The sequence below is a fragment of the Pseudorasbora parva genome, chromosome 21 (assembly GCF_024679245.1).
Source record: "Pseudorasbora parva isolate DD20220531a chromosome 21, ASM2467924v1, whole genome shotgun sequence".
Lineage (NCBI taxonomy): Eukaryota > Metazoa > Chordata > Actinopteri > Cypriniformes > Gobionidae > Pseudorasbora > Pseudorasbora parva.
Window position 1 is genome coordinate 35,398,522 of NC_090192.1, and position 21,681 is coordinate 35,420,202.

Sequence of the window (21,681 nt, forward strand, 5' to 3'; positions counted from 1 at the left end):
AATTATACGTGGCATTGATTCATCAAGGTGCTGAAAGCATTCTTTAGAAATGTTGGCCCATATTGATAGAATAGCATCTTGCAGTTGATGGAGATTTGTGGGATGCACATCCAATGCACGAAGCTCCCGTTCCACCACATCGCAAAGATGCTCTACTTGGTTGAGATCTGGTGACTGTGGGGGCCATTTTAGTACAGTGAACACATTGTCATGTTCAAGAAACCAATTTGAAATGATTTGAGTTATGTGACATGGTGCGTTATCCTGCTGGAAGTAGCCATCAGAGGATGGGTACATGGTGGTCATAAAGGGATGGACATGGTCAGAAACAATGCTCAGGTAGGCCGTAACATTTACACAATGCCCAATTGGCACTAAGGGTTCTTAAAGTGTACCAGGAAAACATCCCCCACACCATTACACCACCACCAGCAGCCTGCACAGTGGTAACAGGCATGATGGATCCATGTTCTCATTCTGTTTACACCAAATTCTGACTCTACCATCAGAATTAAACTAGGCAACATTTTTCCAGTCTTCAACTGTCCAATTTTGGTGAGCTCGTTCAAATTGTAGCCTCTTTTTCCTATTTGTAGTGGAGATGAGTGGTACCCGGTGGGGTCTTCTGCTGTTGTAGCCCATCCGCTTCAAGGTTGTGCGTGTTGTGGCTTCACAAATGCTTTGCTGCATACCTCGGTTGTTACGAGTGGTTATTTGAGTCAAAGTTGCACTTCTGTCAGCTTGAATCAGTCAGCCCATTCTCCTCTGACCTCTAACCTTAAAAAGGTATTTTCGCACACAGGACTGCCGCGTAGTGGATGTTTTTCTCTTTTTACGCTCAAAATTGCTTCAATCACCTTTCTTTCCCATTCTGACATTTAGTTAGCCTGACAAGCCAGACCCACACCAAGATGTTTGGTCTGGAAACTCACCATTGACATTGTTCAATCCGTGGGGCGGGATAAACGGTTGCCTTTCAAACTCCCTCTGCACGCAATAGGATAGAGCGACAACCAACCAGAGCAACGAAGGTGAAACAGAGCTTGTTGATTAAACATTCACCTTATCCGGTCGGCAAAACTCCGAACACATCTTCCCTTCTTAAGAATGACTTCAGTGCCGTTCTTTTCTCAGAGAAAAGCTTAACTCCAAGTCTTCCAGAGTCGTGGTCAAAGCTGATTCGAAAGACCGCCGTTCACCAGTTTCTGTGTTTACTAGAAGCACGCAAACGCAACTCGACCGTCGTCATTATGGCCCCGCCCACCGACTCTATACACGATGTGATTGGCCCGACCAGAGTCTGGCGTTTACAGCTCAGAAGGGTATTGAGAGTTGCTAGATGACACTCGCGGGCAGATTAGATTTGCTGCCGCTAGGGTGCATCTAGATTTCTAGGCTAACATTCAGTTTGGAGTTCAGGAGATTGTGTTGACCAGGACCACACCCCTAAATGCATTGAAGCAACTGTCATGTGATTGGTTGATTAGATAATTGCATTAATGAGAAATTGAACAGGTGTTCCTAATAATCCTTTAGGCGAGTGTATGTAACAAATATACTGTAAAATAAAGTGTTACCAAATAAAGTGAAATTATGACCAAATAGCTAATTGAATATTGATTAACATCATAAAAGGAAAGTTTTTCAGATTTTGAATAAAACTAAATTACAAACACAAAAGCTGTGTTCGAAATTGCATACTAAGCAACCGCTTAAAAGCCTGGTGTATTTAATATGAACTTGTGTAGTATGAATTAGACATACACATGCCATGTTGTCATAATCATGTGTTCTATCACTGTCAGTTGAGTCCGTTCACTGTAATTCATAAATCCTCTCCCGTGGCCCCATGCATAGACTTACCAGAAGTAGTAGATCACCCAGTGATGTTTGCTGTGTGTACCGTGAATTCAGACGTACTACTCACATACTTTTTTGCCTACTAAATAGAATGCGGACAAAGACTTGCTCTTAAAATGCCATGTACTGATACATCTTTTGCAATAAGACCAGCAAAATAGTAAAATAAACTTGATTTTATTTTTTAGAAAATCAGAGGTTATGCAATGATGTTGTACTCATAATTTTGAGATGTTGAGATGTCCCTTTTCTTGTGGTATCATGCAACAGAATGAAATATTAAAACTGCTTGTGCATTTTATCTTTTCACAGGAGATTCAACATGGCCACTGCTGTCGTCTTACAAGTTTGTTGCATCCGGGCTTGAACTCTCGAACGCGAGTGCTCTTAATGTGCATGATGTAAATGCATTTCGACTGCCATTCCAAAATGAACGACTGAAATATGAATCTCATTCAAGCTTTCTGGACCTCCGGTCCGACGTCTGATTAAATAAAGCCCCTCAAACGACCATCAGAGGGGGGAACAAGGAGTAGAGGTGGCTGCTGGTTGGTGGTGGTGGAGGACGTGGAGGTGGAGGAGAAGGGGGATTTGGAAACCATCTATATCCTTTGGAATATACCATTTGTGGAATATCGCTGTGTACTTGGAATATTGCAGAACATTGGGAGTTTCTTGAATCATTTCGGAATATTAGGAATTTCGCTCCTGTTCGCAGTCATGAAGGTGAACCCGAGCTCTTGTTTGTGTCCTGTACTTTTGTGCCTGTGTTTTCTGGAGAGGGGTTATGAGGCGAGCCATTACGGCCAGGCCAAAGTCATTTCCAGGAGCCACAATGCAACTCACAACCACAACCAGACTAAAGACGGGGAAACAGAGGTCCACCATCGGCCCAAGCGGGGATGGATATGGAACCAATTCTTTGTCTTAGAGGAGCACATTGGTCCAGATGCACAATATGTAGGAAAGGTAAGCATGACATTTCCTCTGGAAGATTTTAAATTCCCTTATTTTGTAATTGTTACCACCCACAACAATTCAGCCATGAAAAAATATTTGCTGCTTGCTTTTGGTGCAGGATGACATGCAGGATGAAAACAGCTAAAGTTAGCCTAAGCTGGTGTCCGTTAGCTGGTCTTATAGCCCCATAGCTTGTTTAACAGGCTGGTTTTACAGAGGACACTTCTTCAAATGGTCAAGCTGGGAGACCAGCTGACCAACCAGCTGAACTCCAGCTTGGCCAGGTTGAGAGACCAGCTTGACCCTCCTAAACCAGCTACATCCAGTTTAAACCAGTTAGGAACAACTTTTCTTCTTTCTTCTTTTGGTTTGTTTTCCTAGAAGAGAAGGACGTTAAAAGAGTAGATCTGCTAAAAGGTATATTGGTCGCCTTTCAGAGTATACTATACTATTTTACAGAGTATACAAATAGATGATCTAACAAACAAACCTAAAGACGAATCTAGACAAATCTAATAAACAAGGCAACCCTACTTTATTTTGGTGGTCTTAGCTGAAGTAAGGCTGTAAGGTTTTCCAGCCTGAACAGCTGTGCTTGAGCGGTCAATAACCCCCGTAGAACCGTATAGAAAAATCAAATAGGCCAGCCTGACCATTTTGGCTGCCTTTAAGACCAGCAGATGCATTGTGCTGCTTGTTATTGTTGTCAATTTTAACAGGGATTTAACCGCAGTCTTGGATAATGTTGAAACATTCCAGACTCTCATGAACAACATAAATTTGTAAATCAAGCAAGTGACCTTTTGCTCTTTTTCTGACCTTATTCCATCACTTGTCTGTACCCGCGGGCCTTGATCGATAACGTCTTTGCGTGGAGTTAGCTTAGCACAGCAAAACAGCAACTCAGAACTGCAGCTTGACTTATTGGTTCGTGTTTGAGTTTTGACAGCCTTCATCATTTTGGCTAGAAGTCATGCCGGTTCTCCCATGTTTGCCTCGTGGGCTTGTCGATCTTGTGAAACATGAATTTTGTGTCCGTGCCAAATAGCAAATAGGACCATGAATCTATTAACATTAGCAAGTCAGTCTGGAATCAGCTTGGAAACTTTTGCAGTGGCCACATTTGTGTGTATTTTACTAGATGAATGATATAGGCTAATTTATGTAATTATTTTATTTTTTTACTTTAAGATCTTTTTTCTTTGCTTTTCTCATTCTTTGCTTTCATAGTAAGTTAAACAGTAATGATACATACCATGCTGATTTTGATATTTATGTCTCTTTTTTAAATATTGTCAATGTTGTCAATTGAATCATTAGATTTGGAAAATATTGGCAAAAACAGTTTTTGGGGGGAAATTAGGCAATTATATATCACATATACATATATACATACTGATTTGGGCCTAGTTTTTAAATATTACAATAGAAAAGTTACAATTTTACATTTCTACATTACTTGTACCAAACTTGTACTGTTTACATTGTATTGTTGTCATTTTTTTATTTATTTTTTATTGGTTTGCACACTGCAGAACTATTGAAATACACTAGTAAAAAAAAATGCAATTGCAACATATACACTTTTCCTTATACTAATACATGCAGTGTGCTCAGAATGTTTGCCACCCTGATATAATCAAAGGTGGCTGTAAAAATAATTGTAAGTAGGGGGTAAATCACATTATGAAATAAATGCTTTTCTCCAAAACACATTGGCCATTATTATTGCCATCCTTTTATTAAATACTTTTTGCAACCTCCTTTTGCCAAGATAACAGCTCTGAGTCTTCTCTTATAATGTCTGATGAGTTTGGAGATAGGACTGGGACGGTTACCGTTTTACTGCAATACCGCGGTCATGTGATGCCTACCGTGGGTCTGAGATCGTCACCGCCATCACCGAAAAAAAAAAAAAAAAAAGGTTTACATTCCAGCCTTCATATTTTTTGCGAGAAAAACTAGCATGTTCACTTTATCCTATTTTTTTTTTATTTGAATAAAAATATATAATTTACTATAAGATACTCTGTATTTTATCTCTTTACATAAATATATTTTCTACTTAAACTACATTTTGTTATTTTACTAACCCGAATAAGGACTCATCCGCGCTAGTTTGCACGTGAGGGAAAAATTAGCTGGCTTCCACTTACAAGGAGTTTGTGAACTTTTTTCTACTTAAATAAAACTATAATTTCGAACTCTAATAGTGACCCAGTGTTTTTTTATGTGAACGCTGTTTCACGTGATTTTTACCACAGGGGTGAAGCACAAAGCTTTTACAAGGGAAATAAATTTCATTTGATTCATGCCGAATGAGAGAGGGAGGCTGAGCCCAATTTAAGATTTGTCAGCTTTTTAATTCTGTTTTGCAATCTGGTCATCCGATATTTCGATTTCCGTGAATTTTAACAATAGGCTTAACGTTAGTCTATTTTATCCCACGAGACATCTCGTTTCTTTTCCCAAATCGTCACTCGCGGCGCACTCATTTTTGCAGGGCATTATAAACGTTTCTTCCTTTCCTTTGCTTTCGTTTTTGTCTATTACACCCGTTCACATCTTTTACTGTGGTAAATTAAAAAAACACTGTAGGATGATTTATTAACACAGTTTGTGCTTGTTATTAGACTTGAGGCACGTCAAGTTTATTTGAATAGCGCAGTTCACATGCACTCAGCGGTTTTACTTTTACTTCACACCACTCATTCTCCATCAGGTTCAGGTCAGGGGAATGGGACGGCCATGCCACAAGCTTCATTTTGTGCTCAGTGACACATTTGTGTTGATTTTGGTGTTTGTTTTGGATCGTTGACCTGATGGAAGATCCAACCACGGCCCATTGTAAGATTTCTAGCAGAGGCCATCAGGAGATGTTCATCAATCCATGATATCAAGACAAAAAAAACAAAAAAACAAAAACAGGCCCACAACATTAAAGATCCAGCTGTATTTTTAACCGTGGGCATGGGGTATCTGGTGGGTTTTCTGCCTAAAAGCTCTTTTTTTTGTTTCATCTGACCACAGAGCCAGGTTCCTTTTGAATAGCCAGTCGTATCTGAAAACTGAATGAGTTTGTTTTTGGATGAGCAAAGAAGATTTTTCTTCTTTCTAAGACTCAACTGATCTCTGCAATTCTCCATCTGTGATCCGTCAGAGTCTTTGTCCACTCAAACTCCTCCTCACCGTAGGGCGATATAGAGAGACACGTCCTCTTCTAGACAGATTCATAACATCTTTAGTTGATTGGAACATCTTAATTATTGCCCTGATGGTGGAAATGGGGATTTTCAATGCTTCAGCTATTTTCTTACAGCCACTTTCTTTTTTCTTTATTTTGTGAAGCTCCACAATCTTCTGCTGCAGATCAGAACTATATTCTGTGGTTATACTCATTCTGGTGGATGATTAAGAGAATTTAGATTTCCTCATATTTATACTCCTGTGAAACAAGAAGTCATAGCTATAGACAATGTCATGCTCTAGTCACCCTGGTGTGCTAAAACAATGAAATGTTAATGGGAATATACTTCAGAGATATTTTACTCATAAAAAAATTCTAGGGGTGCCAATAATTATAGCCAAATTGTTTTGAAGAAAAGCATTTATTTCATAATGGGATTTACCCCCCACTTTCCATTCTTTTACTTCAACGAAAGGTTTGATTTTTGCACGTTTTAAATAAAAGATCACAAGGATAAACATTGCCGATTTACTATTACAGCCATCTTTGATATTAGCCATATTTGCCAGGGGTGCCAATAATTCAAACATTTAAATTTTGAATCTGTTTGTCTGCTATGATCAGATATTCACCATCCCCAGAACCTCTTTTCATAGCAGTAGAGGCTCAATGAAAGACACTCTGCCACTGTCCTTGAGCTCCCCAGTACTCAAAAACTGCATTACGCATCGTAAATTGATTCAATAAACGTTGTTTAATGGGTACTGTGAGACGGTTAGCAGGGGGCACTGCTCCATCCCAGTGTCCTCCTTTTATTCTCTTTGTGTATCGTCTCTCTCTCTCTTTCTGAAGCAGAGATTGATTCAGCAGGTCGTGTCCATGTGCTTTACGTCTCTCTACTGGAGCGTTGCACAATGAGGCCGTAGGAAGCTGGTTAAGTTGTCTGTGTACTGTTTGACTTCTCTTATCTTCAGAAATATGTAAATATGTGGCGGTTGATCAGTATTCAGGGTACGTAAGCGGAGGGCAATGCGGGGGAAGGAGAGACAGATGTGCAGACAGAGAAAGATAGAAAAGACAGACATTATTACTTGCTGCCTTCAAATCAGGTTGGAATGATTGTATTTATGAAGTGAGCGTGGAGGAAGGACATCAATATGTTGTAAAGGAGTGTGTTTATCATACCTGGAGAAAGATATCCGTTAGCATTCACATGCATCATCATTGCAGTTGCTCCGCTGTCTCGGGAAGTATGCGATTTGGAACCTGACATTTTTCATTTCGATTTTTCTTGAGCTTTTAGTTATGCACCTTTATTTTGAAATAACTTTTCAAACAGCTGAAACAGTATTGTATGGGTTACTGGCTGCAGCTGCTACAACATCTGCTGTGATATAATGAAATACGCGCTTTAATAATAATTAATACATAAATAAAACTTTGTGAACTGTCATCAGTAGAATTTAAATTGAATTATTTGACCAAGTTGTGTTTGATTGTACGTTGTAATTGTGATCATTGGCTGTATATTTACATCAGTTTGTAAAAAAAAATGATGTTCTCGCTGGTGAATAATAATGATAAAATGCCATAAAATACTTCCCATTTTGCTGGTTTATGAGGTGACTCTAATTTGCCATCATTGTCTGTGAATAATTTATAAGAAGTGTAAAATACATATGATGCATAAATTAGTCCCAAAACCATCCAAGCAAAATTAGAATGCAAATCTCAGCTCACAAGTACAAACTTCCCAGGAGGACTTGAAGGCAGCAATGGAAAATTACCTCTTTGAGAGAAAATCTAATGGTACAAAAATGCATTTTTGTGACAATGCGATGGGGAAAAAAAGGTTTATTTACATCGTTGTGCTTTAGCTTTAAGCATGACAGGCAAATTGAATGCAAAAGAATGTAATTCATTTTTCACATTTATATTAAGAAAAATATATGTTGTCTGTTCAGACTGATCAAATGGCGATATTGTGGTTTTGAAATGCTTGAACTTTAAAGAGGCCATTCCATTTTTCATGTTTTTATTTTGTTTTCGAGGTCCACTAGAATAGGTTTTAATGCTTGCATACCATATTTTTTGGACTATAAGTCGCTACGGAGTAGGGCTGGGCAATATTGCCCAAAAAAATGATCACGATATTTTCCATATCAGTCGATATAGATAAATATCACGATAAATGTAAAATCTTTATTTCTTTAAAGTTTAAAGGCATATTTTTGCTCCTGAGTGAAAGATCTAGAAAACAGACAGCTAACTGTGGTTTTAAACTATCCTTTATTATCAAAACATGACAAACACTTCACAAACAATTTATTAAAACTAAGGTAGATTTATTTATTAAAATCTTAATTGTGGTCAGCATTTTTTTACTCTACACTGTATATCAATAATATCATTACTTATTGTGTAAGTAAAACACTAAAAACGCAAACGGGCAAAAAAAATGATCCACTGTGCATCTCTCTCTCTCTCTCTCTCTCTCTCTCTCTCTCTCTCTCTCTCTCTCTCTCTCTCTCTCTCTCTCTCTCTCTCTCTCTCTCTCTCTCTCACCGACACACACACACACACATCTCACTGACACACACACACACGCGCGCGTATCTCACCGACACACACACCTCACCGACAGTGGGGTAAGTGCTCTAGGACCCTGCAGACACTTTGTGCTGCTTCCAGCATATATAATTAATTTAATGACACGGGAATATTGCATTTATATCACTGTATATGGTGGTGGGATGGGGGGGGGGTCATCCCTTCAGACCCATTTGAATAAATCTGTCATACAACATGACACAGACAAACTTCTTTGTTCCAATATTTTCTGGAATTTTGTGGAAATAGCCCAAACTGTCTGCAGGTTCCTAGAGCACACAGGGCCTGAGTTACACACTTTCAAAAATTAATTTATGGGGGAAAAAATCTAAAAAAGCGCCTACTCTTTTGGGGGGTTATTACAGCTTAGACAACATATGCTTACATGATAATCACTTTTAGCAGTGTTTTATGTAACTTTAAAGGGTTTAAACATTTTGAACCTAGACCACTGTATGTGTTTATGGGAAGCTTTTCAATTTGGGTAGGCCATATCCAGGCCGGAAATCCCAAAAAATGGCCCTGAGTGTACGTTTATTCTTGTCAGTCAGTATGAATTCAATTTGATATATAAGTTGCACCTGACTATAAGTCGCAGGACCAGCCAAACTATGAAAAAAAGTGCGACTTATAGTCCGGAAAATACGGTATTCAAAAATCTCATCATTTTTCACATATTCTCCTGTGTTATATCACCTTTCTTCTCAGTCTGTCAGTAATGCTCTGTTTAGTTCCTGTATCTATTAAGCCCCTCCTTCTGAAATGCACAATGTGCTCTGATTGGTAGGCTGGACCACTGTGTTTCGATTGGTCAGCCGCTTCAAGCATGTTTTGGAAATGCCACGCCCCTTACAATAACCAGGAGTTTCAACCATAGACTGAATAAAACAACGAACATTGTAATTTCTGTGATGTAGTTTTCTGAAGAGCATTTTTTTAAGGCCAAAGTGGGCAGAACCGGCCGTCCGTCACATCATTCAGGTAACCGAAAATTGGCAAAGAGATGGGACGTGGCTGGAGCTGAGGTGCCTGGTTGCTGAATCTAGCAGCGGCAATCCGCCTGTCACTCAAGTGGCCATGCCTTTAATTATGCAGAACTTTAAGGCGGAATATAATTTAAACGGATGAGTTATAAAAAAAAATTAACCCCCTCACATTTGTCATGAAGGGGAAAATTAGCCATGTAGACCAAAACCACTTTTTGTACCAGGCTGTAAACATATTTTTTTTCTGCTGTAAGGTCGGGCATTTTAACAATGGGTGTGTATGGGATTGACTCCCTGTTGGAGCCTGTCTCCAGCGGCCAGTCGGTGAATTGCAGATTAAGTCACTTCCTTGTTGAATTCAAGTGATATTTTTGCATATGCCTTGGGTGAGAATTATTTAAATAAGGGATTTTGTGATGTGTTTGTTCCCAGAAGAAAACTCGAGACTATGGAGGCATTTCTGGGAGCTCAGAAACAGTGCGAACTGATACAGAGAATAACTCCCTTTAGAGTGACTTTGTAACTTTGCTGACCTCTTCCGTGCTCAAACATTACACACTTAAGAAAGTAAAATATGTTAAAAAGCATAATAGGTCATCTTTAAAGCCACAGGCAGGACTAGACTTTCTTTAAGCGTGGTTTGAAATTGTAACTGGAGTGCTACATGGGTATTAAGCAGATGGTATTAATTGAAAAAATTTATTACTTCAAAATAGAGCCTTATCAGGTTGTTAATTGCATGAAATAATAATTACATTTTGTCTTCCTTTATTAGCATATCTGCTTCTGAGGCGCTCTGATTGGTTAGCTCTCTGCGGCAGGTTGGATTAAGATGCCCCTTAGCCCTCTGGCCACCGCTGTGCTCCGTACTCAAGCAGTTTACAAAAATTGAACAAGGTTTACAGCGTCAACAGAATATGCTAATCCACAACGATAAAATGCCATTAAGAGCAAGCTGTTATGAGGGCTTTAATTTGACATGCGCATGCAAAAGGCAAGGTCCCAAGATCGTTAGTGCGGCTAACTCCCTCATATTTAATTACCGCCTCTATCACAGGGGCTGGTAAAATATGGCCATGATGCAAAATGACCCTTAATTAGATCGGCAAAGACTCTAGACAATTAATCCTTCAGCCCCTCCATTTGTGTGTGTGTGTGTGTGTGTGTGTGTGTGTGTGTGTGTGTGTGTGTGTGTGTTTATTTTGAGCCTTTGCTTAATTAAAACTTGCAGACGCTTGCAATAGAACAGGAAAGGTTCCCGTGAGGGATGACAAACTGAGATGATAGACCCTTCCTTCCTACTGCTCTTTATTTTCTTGCATTCATGTGGTTGAGTGCTTTACTGGCGGCGTCCTCATCCTCAAAAATGGATAAAAGGGACCGGAAAAGCTGTTTTGTCAAAATACTTGCACAGTCTTTAGCGGTCAAAGTACCATATGATTACAGTAATCACCTCATTGGCATTCCATGAAGCAAATTTGTAATGAATGCACCATGGAAAAACAGCTCAGTTAATACATACAGTTTAGTATTACCAGAAGTCCATACCGTTACCAGTGCAATTTTCACTCAGATTTCTATAGCACAGTCAAATCAAATATGTATGGAAGCTCATATCTTATTCCATAGATCACAATTGTGATTATTTCTAGCGGTTGTGACTATCACTATCACTAATATCTCTTTCCGTCACTGCGTCCGAAATCATATACTCTCTTGAGTAGGTACTTGTTTGGAAAAAAGTTCTCACTTTGCAAATTCGAAAGAGTATATTCTCTATATGAATGTGTATAGTATGACATGATAATCTGGATGTGCTACATTCGTCATGTTCAGCATCAGTTGTGTCGCTTGTCTACCATTCACAAATCCTCTTCGTGGGCTCATGGGAAAGTAAAGTGTCCATTGCATGCACTCGCTGGAAGTAGTAGGTCATCCGACTATATTTATCCTACTCTTTTATGAGTCACACACTGTTTTTCGCCCACTACATAGTAGGCAGTATGGAATTTCGGATACAGCTTATGTTTCTATTTTAAATTTTATTTTGTAATGTTTTTTTTTGTTTTTGTTTTTGAGGCAGAAAAGAGATTGCATAAATATAAAACATTATAAAAAAAACTGATAAATATTAATATTTGTATATTGATTAATATTGCATATTAAAAATAAATATTAACATGTATGCATATCAGTATGAATATCCATGTTGACATAAAATATTCATTAATATAAATTGAATAATTATTTATATTAATGAAATACATTATTGAACTCACAGTGTGACCATTTCAAAACGACCTTTATTTTTTTTATTTTTTTGACACAGGATTTTATGAACCTTTTTATCAAATATATAAATTAATATGAATATATGTATAAATAATAATCCAAATATTTGTATTGATATTAAATGTTAAAGGTGCCCTAAAATGATTTGAAACATTATGTTAAATTGTTCTCTGATATCTACATAGAGGGTTTGTGGCTTATTTCTCCATTGACTATCGTTTAACTTATATGGTGGAAAAGGTGATGTTTGCTAGAAGGATCGCGTGAACAATCTGTAAGCAAAGTATCTAAGGTTGTATTTTGTAATACAAAATAATATTAACCTTTGTCATTAGACACTATTTAGTTTTGTATGGTACTTGGAGTATCCTATTGTTACTGTACTAGAATCTTGCGTCATCTAGACAATGCGGTCTCTCTAAGAAACTTTCAATTTAATCAGAAATTGTTTAAACAGCGAGTCAATAAAGTGGATAAATTACTTACTGCTTGCAGGAATATAGTTGCCCCTTTGTTCAGTTTAAGACGCTGAGTGAAGCTTGCTTGAAATGGGCCGAACAAACGAATGATTTGTTGTGGTATCCGATTATAATAAACCTCAACCATGTGTCATGAGAGCCGTTTTTGCTATCTTTGAGTGTCTTGTTTACCATCAGTAGATTCGGATTGTTTAGACAGATGCAAATGTTGGGGACGTGCATATAATCCCCAACTCTTACATCATGGTTGGGTTTATGTTGAGAAGCACTTTTTTTTCTGTTGAGTTTTTGATTTACGAGATTTACATAAGAAATAGGAGGCAATGTGTTTGAGACTCACAGTATGTGATGTCCATGTACTGAACTCTTATGATTTCACTATGGAAAGGTTAATTCAATTTTTCATTCTAGGGCACCTTTAATTATTTAGTGTTTACATGTAAATAAATGTTTATAAAAATTAATTGTTTATTTGAAATAATTTAAAGGGGTGATGAATTGAGAAATCAACTTTCCCTTGAGCTTTTGATATATAAAGGTCATGGTAATATAAGAATATCCTGTAAGTTTCAGAGCTGAAAACTTCATTGATAGTCAAAGAAAAGCTTTTATAGACACCAGGCCCAGAAAAGAATCGTGTTCAAATCTTGAGCTGTTTGGATTGCGCTAGTCAACAGCAATAAACATGCCGAAGAATATAGCAAGATATTGTGGAAGAGCACAGTCACTGCATAAGCTTCCTTTGGAACCTAATATTAGGAATGTGTGATACTACTTGATTTATTTTAAATAAAGTTCCAGCTCACGTCGGGAAGACATGCGTGTTTGCTTCATTTCACTGCGGAATCGTTTGTAAAGTCTAAGGTCGCGCTGGATTTGCAGACGCATTGAGATTAAAACACACTGTTGTGCCTTCTATATTGCATCCGACAGGAATGGTGCAACACACTTATGTGAGTAAAACGTATTTTTATGTGTAATAGTTGTCCCGGGGCTATGTGTTTTCCACACGGGCTACCAAAACGGAAGCCTGTCGGCAGGCCGCTGAATCTCAAATAGTGAAATACTATTCCCTTCTTGATCTGGGCGCTTGCGTGCGTGTGTGCGTGCACGGTTGATGCTTATACCGACCGATCGGGCAGGACATGTAATACAAAAATAATATTCCAGTCAATTGCAGGTGGATGAGAAATAAATCATTGTGTTTGTTTGATAAAGAGGTTTACGAGCCCTGTGGTCGAGATAATCATTCTGCTTGCCACTTTCAAATCAATCCCTCCTCATTAAAAGCTCATTAAATATTTTTTTTTTCTCTTATTTATTTGTTTTAGAAATAAAATGAAAACAAGAGTTAGAAAACACAGCATGTATTATCTAATAACAAAAAGACTGCCGTACAAGGTCTTTGTCTGAGGTCGTAACTCATCCCTGGGCGTTCACCCTCGGCATTGGGAGACCGTTATTCCTCATGCTCCACATGAAGACACATGGGTAACATATATGATGTACAATGTTTGTGCAGGTGATGGAATATTCAAGGTGATGCATTTTTATGTATTGTCAGACCTTGAAAGGGAAACGGTGCTGTTCTGGCTCCTGTCAGACAGCCTCTCTTTTTACAGAAGGGTCCTTGAAAAACTTCAGGCTCGGTGTATGTGATGCTCATACATTACCCAGGAGGAAGAGGAGACGGAGATCCTCTCTTCAGCAAAAATCCCTCTCAGATTCCATAATCGTGCATTTTTAATCTTGTGATTCTCTGGTAGGCACCAAAATGTTAGACTAGATTAGTGTCTTGGGAGATCATCTAATTCTGGAGTGTCTGGAGTAAAAGTTTATAGAAAGCCAGTTACGCAGTGGCTGAACTCAGAGCTCTATATGCAATATTCATATAGAATGCTAAATGCAAATTCAGTCTGGACATTTATTGATTGGTTTTATGCAGTGGTGGCCAAAATTATTAGAACACCTGACAGATCTGAAAATACTGACCTTTTTTGTCTCCAAAACATGATTTCATTTCATAATGTTCCTAAAACTTGCAGATGGTTGCTCTGACCATCACTTATTAGAGATACGACAGATCTGATCAGTTTATTTTCCAACTCACCCCAAATGTGCTCGATAGGGTTGAGGTCTGGACTTTGTGGTGAACTGAGCAAATTGGAGTTTCTCCTGCTATCTTAGAACAACTTTGCTGTCTCAAACAGAACAAAACATAAAGTTTTATGATCTATATTATACACATTATTATTTTTACATTTAAACATTCCCTTCACAATGTTTGTTTTTTGTCAAAATGAGTTCACGCTGAGAAATGAGCAGAACATTCTCTCTTTTGTCAGCCACAATTTTTCCAGACACTCGGACGACTTTATTTTCCAGGCACACTGTAGATCTTGCTGCATAACATTTACAATCACATCTTATAAAAAGTTGCTGCTTTTCAGATCAGAGTTTTCTGTGTTTAAAAACATAAGTGTTTTGTACAATCTCCCATATTAAAATTTTATATTACACTTACTCCTTAATAATATATTTATATCCAAAAATGGCTTACAGGAAAGTGCATATTGGAAAATCCAGCGTAACTCAAGCCGATAGCTGAAGGAGGATGGCAAATATTTGTATTTCTCCACTGATGACTGACTTTTTTCCTCTGAAGGTTTTTTACTAGGCTTATATAAATGGTGTGAGCATATTTCAACATAATGTGTCTAAAAAACCCTCTGGCCTCAGATGTGTCTGTTCTGCTCTGTCAGCGTTACAGGTCTTGACATACTCTGATACAAAAGGTGTTTAAATGTTTTATTCATATGGTTATATATGGATGGTCCCTGGCAGAATCAAGGAACTGTTTCCACTTTGAGTAGCGCAGGATGGGCAAGCTGAGGTGTTCAATGCTAAACTTTAGCCTTCTCTTATGAAGTTTTAAATGCACATGCTTGCCGCTTAAGTAAATGTTCATTACGGTTTGAGAGAACATTTTATGTAAAATAAAATGCATGTGTGTATACATATACATTATACATTTCTCACTTAGGAATTAAAAATTCAATCATTCACACAATTTTTCAATTGTTTCTGAATGAGATCTAATGAAGACCGAACGGAAAATGGTTTGAGATCATAAAATCTAGATACATAATCTATAGACATAGGACTACACAAAAATGTCCCATTCCCTCCAATTTAATCTGATTGACTGTCTTGGAGAAACCATTCACTCGCATACTCACTCCCTCACACACACACACACACACACACACACACACACACACACACACACACACACACACACACACACACACACACACACACTCATCATCATCATGTGGAAGTAAATGCTGTTTATTGTTGCTCTTTGATTTGTACACAATACACAATAATTATATTTTATCTAAATTAATTTTGTTTAGTTTTATTTATTAGAGAAAATCTGAGACAGACTTGAGTGCGTACTTAACTAAAATAAATTTGAAAACAGTATGTTTGCTGATTTTCGTCTGGGCTACAGCTACACTAAATAATTTTTTGGGGTGGGGAGGGTTTGCCCAAATCGACCTGATTAGAAAGGTGCAGCTAGAGAAAAATAAGTGATTATTGAACCACTAACAAAGGCATTCTACACACACACACACACACACACACACACACACACACACACACACAAACACGCACACACACGCGCACACACACACACACACACACACACACACACACACACACACACACACACACACACACACACACACACACACACACACACACACACACACACACTGATTAAAAGCTCTTCAGAGGAAAAAAGGATAAGTTTAATCAGAGACAAGTCCACCTTACTAATTGTGAATATAAAGCTCTGTGGTGATTGATGAGTTTATTTTACTCTTTGACCTCATTCTCCTTCGCTCCTCCTCATACTCCCTCAATCTTCCTCTCCTTCATTATGTCGTTCTGCGTCTCTCTCCTGCATCTCAAAGACTTTTTGTCCTGTCATTGAGTTTTTTTTTTTTATCCCACACTCCATCCATCCTGACTCACACTTAATGAGACCTGTCCTCACTCATTTCACTTCTACATTTTACAGCAATTTCAGCTCATTTTACTCCACGGAGTATGTTACCAAACATTATATGAGTAATAGACCCATTAAGTGATTCATAATTACATGAGTTGGTAATAACTTTATTGGTTTATTAAAGGCTAGTTAGTGACAATAACTTTTATGGGAAAATTGTAATATTTTGCTAGAAATTCTTATCCATTGATAAAATGACTTTTGGTGTTGGAAAAATCTGTTTCTGCCTTCTGTCAGAGAAAAATTAAAAGTGGAAGAAATTAATTTGCTGGGTTTCCAAGGTTACAGGCATATTGTGAGCATTATTCAGAGGAAAATGTCTATCATGTTGGTGGATGTTGCTGTTCAAGTATGAGACTTTTTATTCAAGGTGTAATTTTTGGAGGATATTCTGAGTGAGGGCAGATGTAAAAATCCAGAAATAATGAGGTCTTTGATAAGCTCAAAAATAAACTCAAAAAGGCAGCGAAAAGTAATTACATATGTGTCATTAGTAGAAATGCTTATTCTTTTAATGTGTTTAAAATTACAAACATCTTAATCATAATTTTCACTTGTTTTTTGGAAAAACTGCCTAACCATCCTTAAAGATTTTCAATTTTTTTCATGAAACAAGAGGTTTATTTAAAACAACAAGAAAAAAAAAACAGTTTACCAATGGAGTAAAACAAAAGTGAACTTCATTCAGACATTCTTGACTTTTAGGCATTACCTCACAAAATGTGTTGGTCCCCTTTTTGCTGCCAAAACAGACCTGACACATCGAGGCATGGACTCCACTCGACCCTGAAGATGTGCTCTGGTATCTGGCACCAAGATATTAGCAGCAGATCTTTAAAATCCTGTAAGCTGTGAGGTGGGGCCTCCCCATGGATCTGACTTGTTTGTTCAGCACATCCCACAGATGCTCGATTGGATTGAGATCTGGAGAATTTAGAGGCCAAGTCAACACCTCAAACTCGTTGTTGTGCTCCTCAAACCATTCCTGAACCATTTTTGCTTTGTGGCAGGGCACATTATCCTGAAAGAGGCCACAGCCACCAGGGAATACTGTTTCCATGAAAGGGTGTACGTGGTCTGCAACAATGCTTAGGTAGGTGGTATGTGTCAAAAAATAACATCCACATAGATGACAGGACCCAAGGTTTCCCAGCAGAACATTGCCTAAAGCATCACATTGCCTCCGCTGGCTTTTTTACGTCCATGTGATGTAAAAGAAAATGTGATTCATCAGAACAGGCCTTCTTCTTCCATTGCTCACCTGATGCTCACATGCCCACTGTTGGCGCTATCAGTGATGGACAGGGGTCAGCATGTGCACACTGACTGGTCTGTGGCTATGCGGCCCCATACGCAACAAACTGCGATGAACTGTGTATTCGGACACCTTTCTATCAGAACCAGCATTAACTTCTTGAGCAGTTTAAGCTACAGTAGCTCATCTGTTTGATCGGACCACACAGGCCAGCCTTTGCTCCTCACGTGCTGGTTCACTACTGTTCCTTCCTTGGAACACTTTTGATAGATACTGACCACTGCAGACCAGGAATACCCCACAAGAGCTGCAGTTTTGGAGTTTTGGTCTAACCATCACAATTTGGCCCTTGTCAAAATTGCTCATCCTAAAACTTGCCTATTTTTCTTGCTTCTAACACATCACCACCCACTAGCAGGTGCTATGATGAAGAGACTTAACCGTCATTAGTTAGAATGTTAATGTTAATATTCAATGTTAATGTCATCCTTAAATTGAATTGCAAGGTATTATATTGCTTGTTTTCAGAGAATATATCAATTTAATGAAGTTTATGTTTTAAAAAATACATGGTTTGTATATGGAGTAAGACAAATACATTTATAATCCTAATTTATTGAGTCAGACATATTCTTGAAGACAAGTCTTGCATTTTGTGTAACCTAAAAAGATAAAATTCTGATTAAGAAATCTGTTTTTGCAGTGTAAAGCTGAACTCACACTGTGCATATGTCTCTCTCTCTCTCTCTCTCTCTCTCTCTCTCTCTCTCTCTCTCTCTCTCTCTCTCTCTCTCTCTCTCTCTCTCTCTCTTCAGAAAGAGCTTGTTAAAGTGGAGGAGACATTTCTTCTCACAGTGTTCTTAACGTCACACCTACTTTGCCTTTTTATTATTTTACCTTCATATGCTTGATATCTTTGTATTTGATATACAGAGCGGATTCAGTTTTATATGTGGTGCTTAAATTTAATTGATAAAGTTAATACATTGCACTCTGTTATCACTCCAGAAATGATGGCCCACCCTGTGTTTTAGCTTGCTGGTCTTGGCTCTATTGACCCAGTGCCACTTTTATTTCCTGCCATTAGTGAGGGCTTGACTGAGCGTCAGAGGAGCCGGTGCAGAGACAGAGTGTGATATATTAGCCTGTGCCCAGCTAAGTCAGTGGCCAAATTAGAAGCCTGACTGCAGGTTAAGTGAAATTTATGTTCCCTTGTGTAGCTGGGACCAAATTTGGAAGCAGCAGAGCCGGAGCGTAAAAGGGATGGTGTTGGGTTCAGCAGTCCTGATAGTGTAGCGTTTGGGATTTCACAATGAATCCTGTTTCATTTGTCAGGGTGTGTATGTGTGTAATTCCAACAGTACCCATTATCCCATTGGCATTATTGGAACAGCAGTAGAAAGTAAATCACACCAAACTGAAATGCATAATATAGGAAACTTTTCACTTGCAGTGTGAATGTAAGATATGTTGTTTGTGTAAGAAGTGTCATATAACATATTATGAAAGAAATTAAAAGGATAGTTCACCCTAATGAGTGATGTGCCATCACATTACATTGCTAAAATCATCCAGTTTATACTCAGAATAGTATAAAATACATTTCAAAGAAAGTTTGTCTCAATATTTCACACTGGCCAACTAGAATTAATTGCTTTATATGTTTTAATGGAAAGAGATTATTGCACTTATTGATCATTATTTGAGCAGAAATATGTTATATAGTTGTATCATACATAAAAATAAAAATAAACATTAAGGGCCGTATCATACATCAGTTATCAGGCGCACTGCACTGTTGGTACATTGCTATTTTGAGGCAACTGAAATAGATTTATTTTTTTAGTACCAGTATTTTTTGTGGTATTTAAAGGGAGTGTTTATCACACACACACACACACACACACACACACACACACACACACACACACACACACACACACACACACACACACACACACACACACACACACACACACACACACACACACACACACACAGGGATGTGCAGCAACATACAAACATAACATAAATAATATTAAAAATGAAAAGATTCCTCTCTGGAGAAGTGCTCAGTCTTTCCGCCATGACAGAAGGGAATGGGAGGTGAGTCTCAGATTCTGACCGTGTGCCAGGCATCCTGACTGCTTTTCCTGTTGTTGAACTAGCAAAAGTGTATTCAGACACACCCTAAGTGCACTTGTGCAATGCGCTGTGGACCATGTGCTCAGAATGTTAAAATAGGGCCCTTAAACACAGCATGCCACATATCCTCTTAATATGCGAAAGCCATATTTAATCTAAATGTGTATATCAGATTTAAAACAGAGTTTAAATCATTATTTTATTTCATCTGTCATTGTGAACATGCACTGTATTTATGATTAGGACCTATGTGGATTTAAAGATGTCATGAACTGGCTTTTAAAATTGTTTCATGCTGTTGTCTGAGGTCAACAGCATAAATTCAAAAACATCATAATGAGTAAGTAATAGGCTATTTTCTACCCTGGTTTTAAGGGTCTCTCCTGAATGCTCAGTTTTTATGCGTGCAGCACTGAAGACTTTAAAGTAAACGCCCACTGCTATGAATAAGCTTTGCATATTTATCGAGCTTTAGCTCCCCCGCCAGTACATGTGAGGGATTGTACAACCGGAAAGATTCTTCCAGCTTGCAGAATATCTTTATTAAACAAACACAATGATTTATCTCTCATCAACCCGGGATTGATTGGAATGTTTGTTTTTATTACTTGGCCCGCCCGATAGATAAGCACGAACCGTGTATCACTAACACACACACACAGGCCTGACTGCAGAGTCAGACAAATCAAAGCATGATCAAAACTTCCGCAGTTGCATTTTTCCTTCAAATAACAAGTCAAGAGAGAATAAACAACACACTTGGTAGCCCGTCTGGAAAACACACAGCCCTGGGATGTTGAGCTTTTAGTGTGCCCTGGCCCATAGGATACTTATCCGAGTCTGATCAGTGATCATAATATATATATTTATTTATTTAATTGAATAACAAATTTTACCCACATTAGTGTGTTGCTTCATTCATTCATGTAATCTCATCCTGTCTACAAATGCTGTCTCTAGTTTACAAACAAATCCATGATGAAATAAAGGCACAAACACTCAATGTCTTCCCCACATGAGCTGGATATTTACTCAAAATAAAGTTCATCCATGCATTCATAATACTGGAATCCGAATGAAGCTGGTGCGGTATGTTTATTGCTTGAAAGTTCGATCCGGTTTAGCTCCAGGTAGGCCTATGTTATTGTTCATGTCAGGCACAAATCGGTGGGCGGGGCTACAGAATCAGGCGTGGGTCTGGAAGTTTAACAAGGAAGTTTTCAGCTCCGAAACTTACAGGATATTCTTATATACCAAGGGAAAGTAGATCTCTCAATTCATTCATGACTCCTTCATCTGCGTCAGTCCATCAGCTCGCATCAGTGTCATCAAACTTATCCGTCTCCAAAATGTTTGCACGTTTTGTTTTTATAAGTCGCAACTTATGCGTAGGAAGTGGCGTACGCAGCGGTTATAAACGAGTCCCCTGAACTATGTTTGTTCACAATCAGAACGACAGCTGACAGATGTTAATGTCATAATATCTTGTTATAAGGAACAAAATGGATATATTATGCCTGTAGCACAGGATCATTCTGTGACACGTGTGTCTTTTTTAAGAAAGCTTGATTCACTGCCATTATATAGATGAGCTGGACATTTTTTTTTTTTTTTATTCTCCTTTTGTGGTCCATGTTTAATTTTTTATTTAGCTTATATTTAGTTTTAAATGATACGTATGTAAAAATATTTGGACAAATCATGCCTGAAATTCAGGTTTCTCAGCTATCAGCACTCTTGCTTAAGCTTTAATTGCTTATTCTTTATTCTGATTGAGGTGCACCCAGATTGTTTTTTGAGAAGATAATGTAAAATAATTGGTGCAG

General features: G+C 38.1%; 1 protein-coding gene across 4 annotated transcripts in view; it reads left to right on the forward strand.

Annotated features, from left to right (window-relative positions):
• Window positions 1-21,681, forward strand: part of LOC137056245 (cadherin-18) — a 331,361-nt gene that overhangs the window by 214,885 nt on the left and 94,795 nt on the right. For all 4 annotated transcript variants that reach the window (XM_067430266.1, XM_067430265.1, XM_067430267.1 and 1 more), the window contains one exon: window positions 2,173-2,829. In XM_067430266.1, the coding sequence (XP_067286367.1) occupies window positions 2,581-2,829 (249 nt within the window). In that variant the 5' untranslated portion in view covers window positions 2,173-2,580. The remainder of the gene's footprint in view (window positions 1-2,172; window positions 2,830-21,681) is intronic.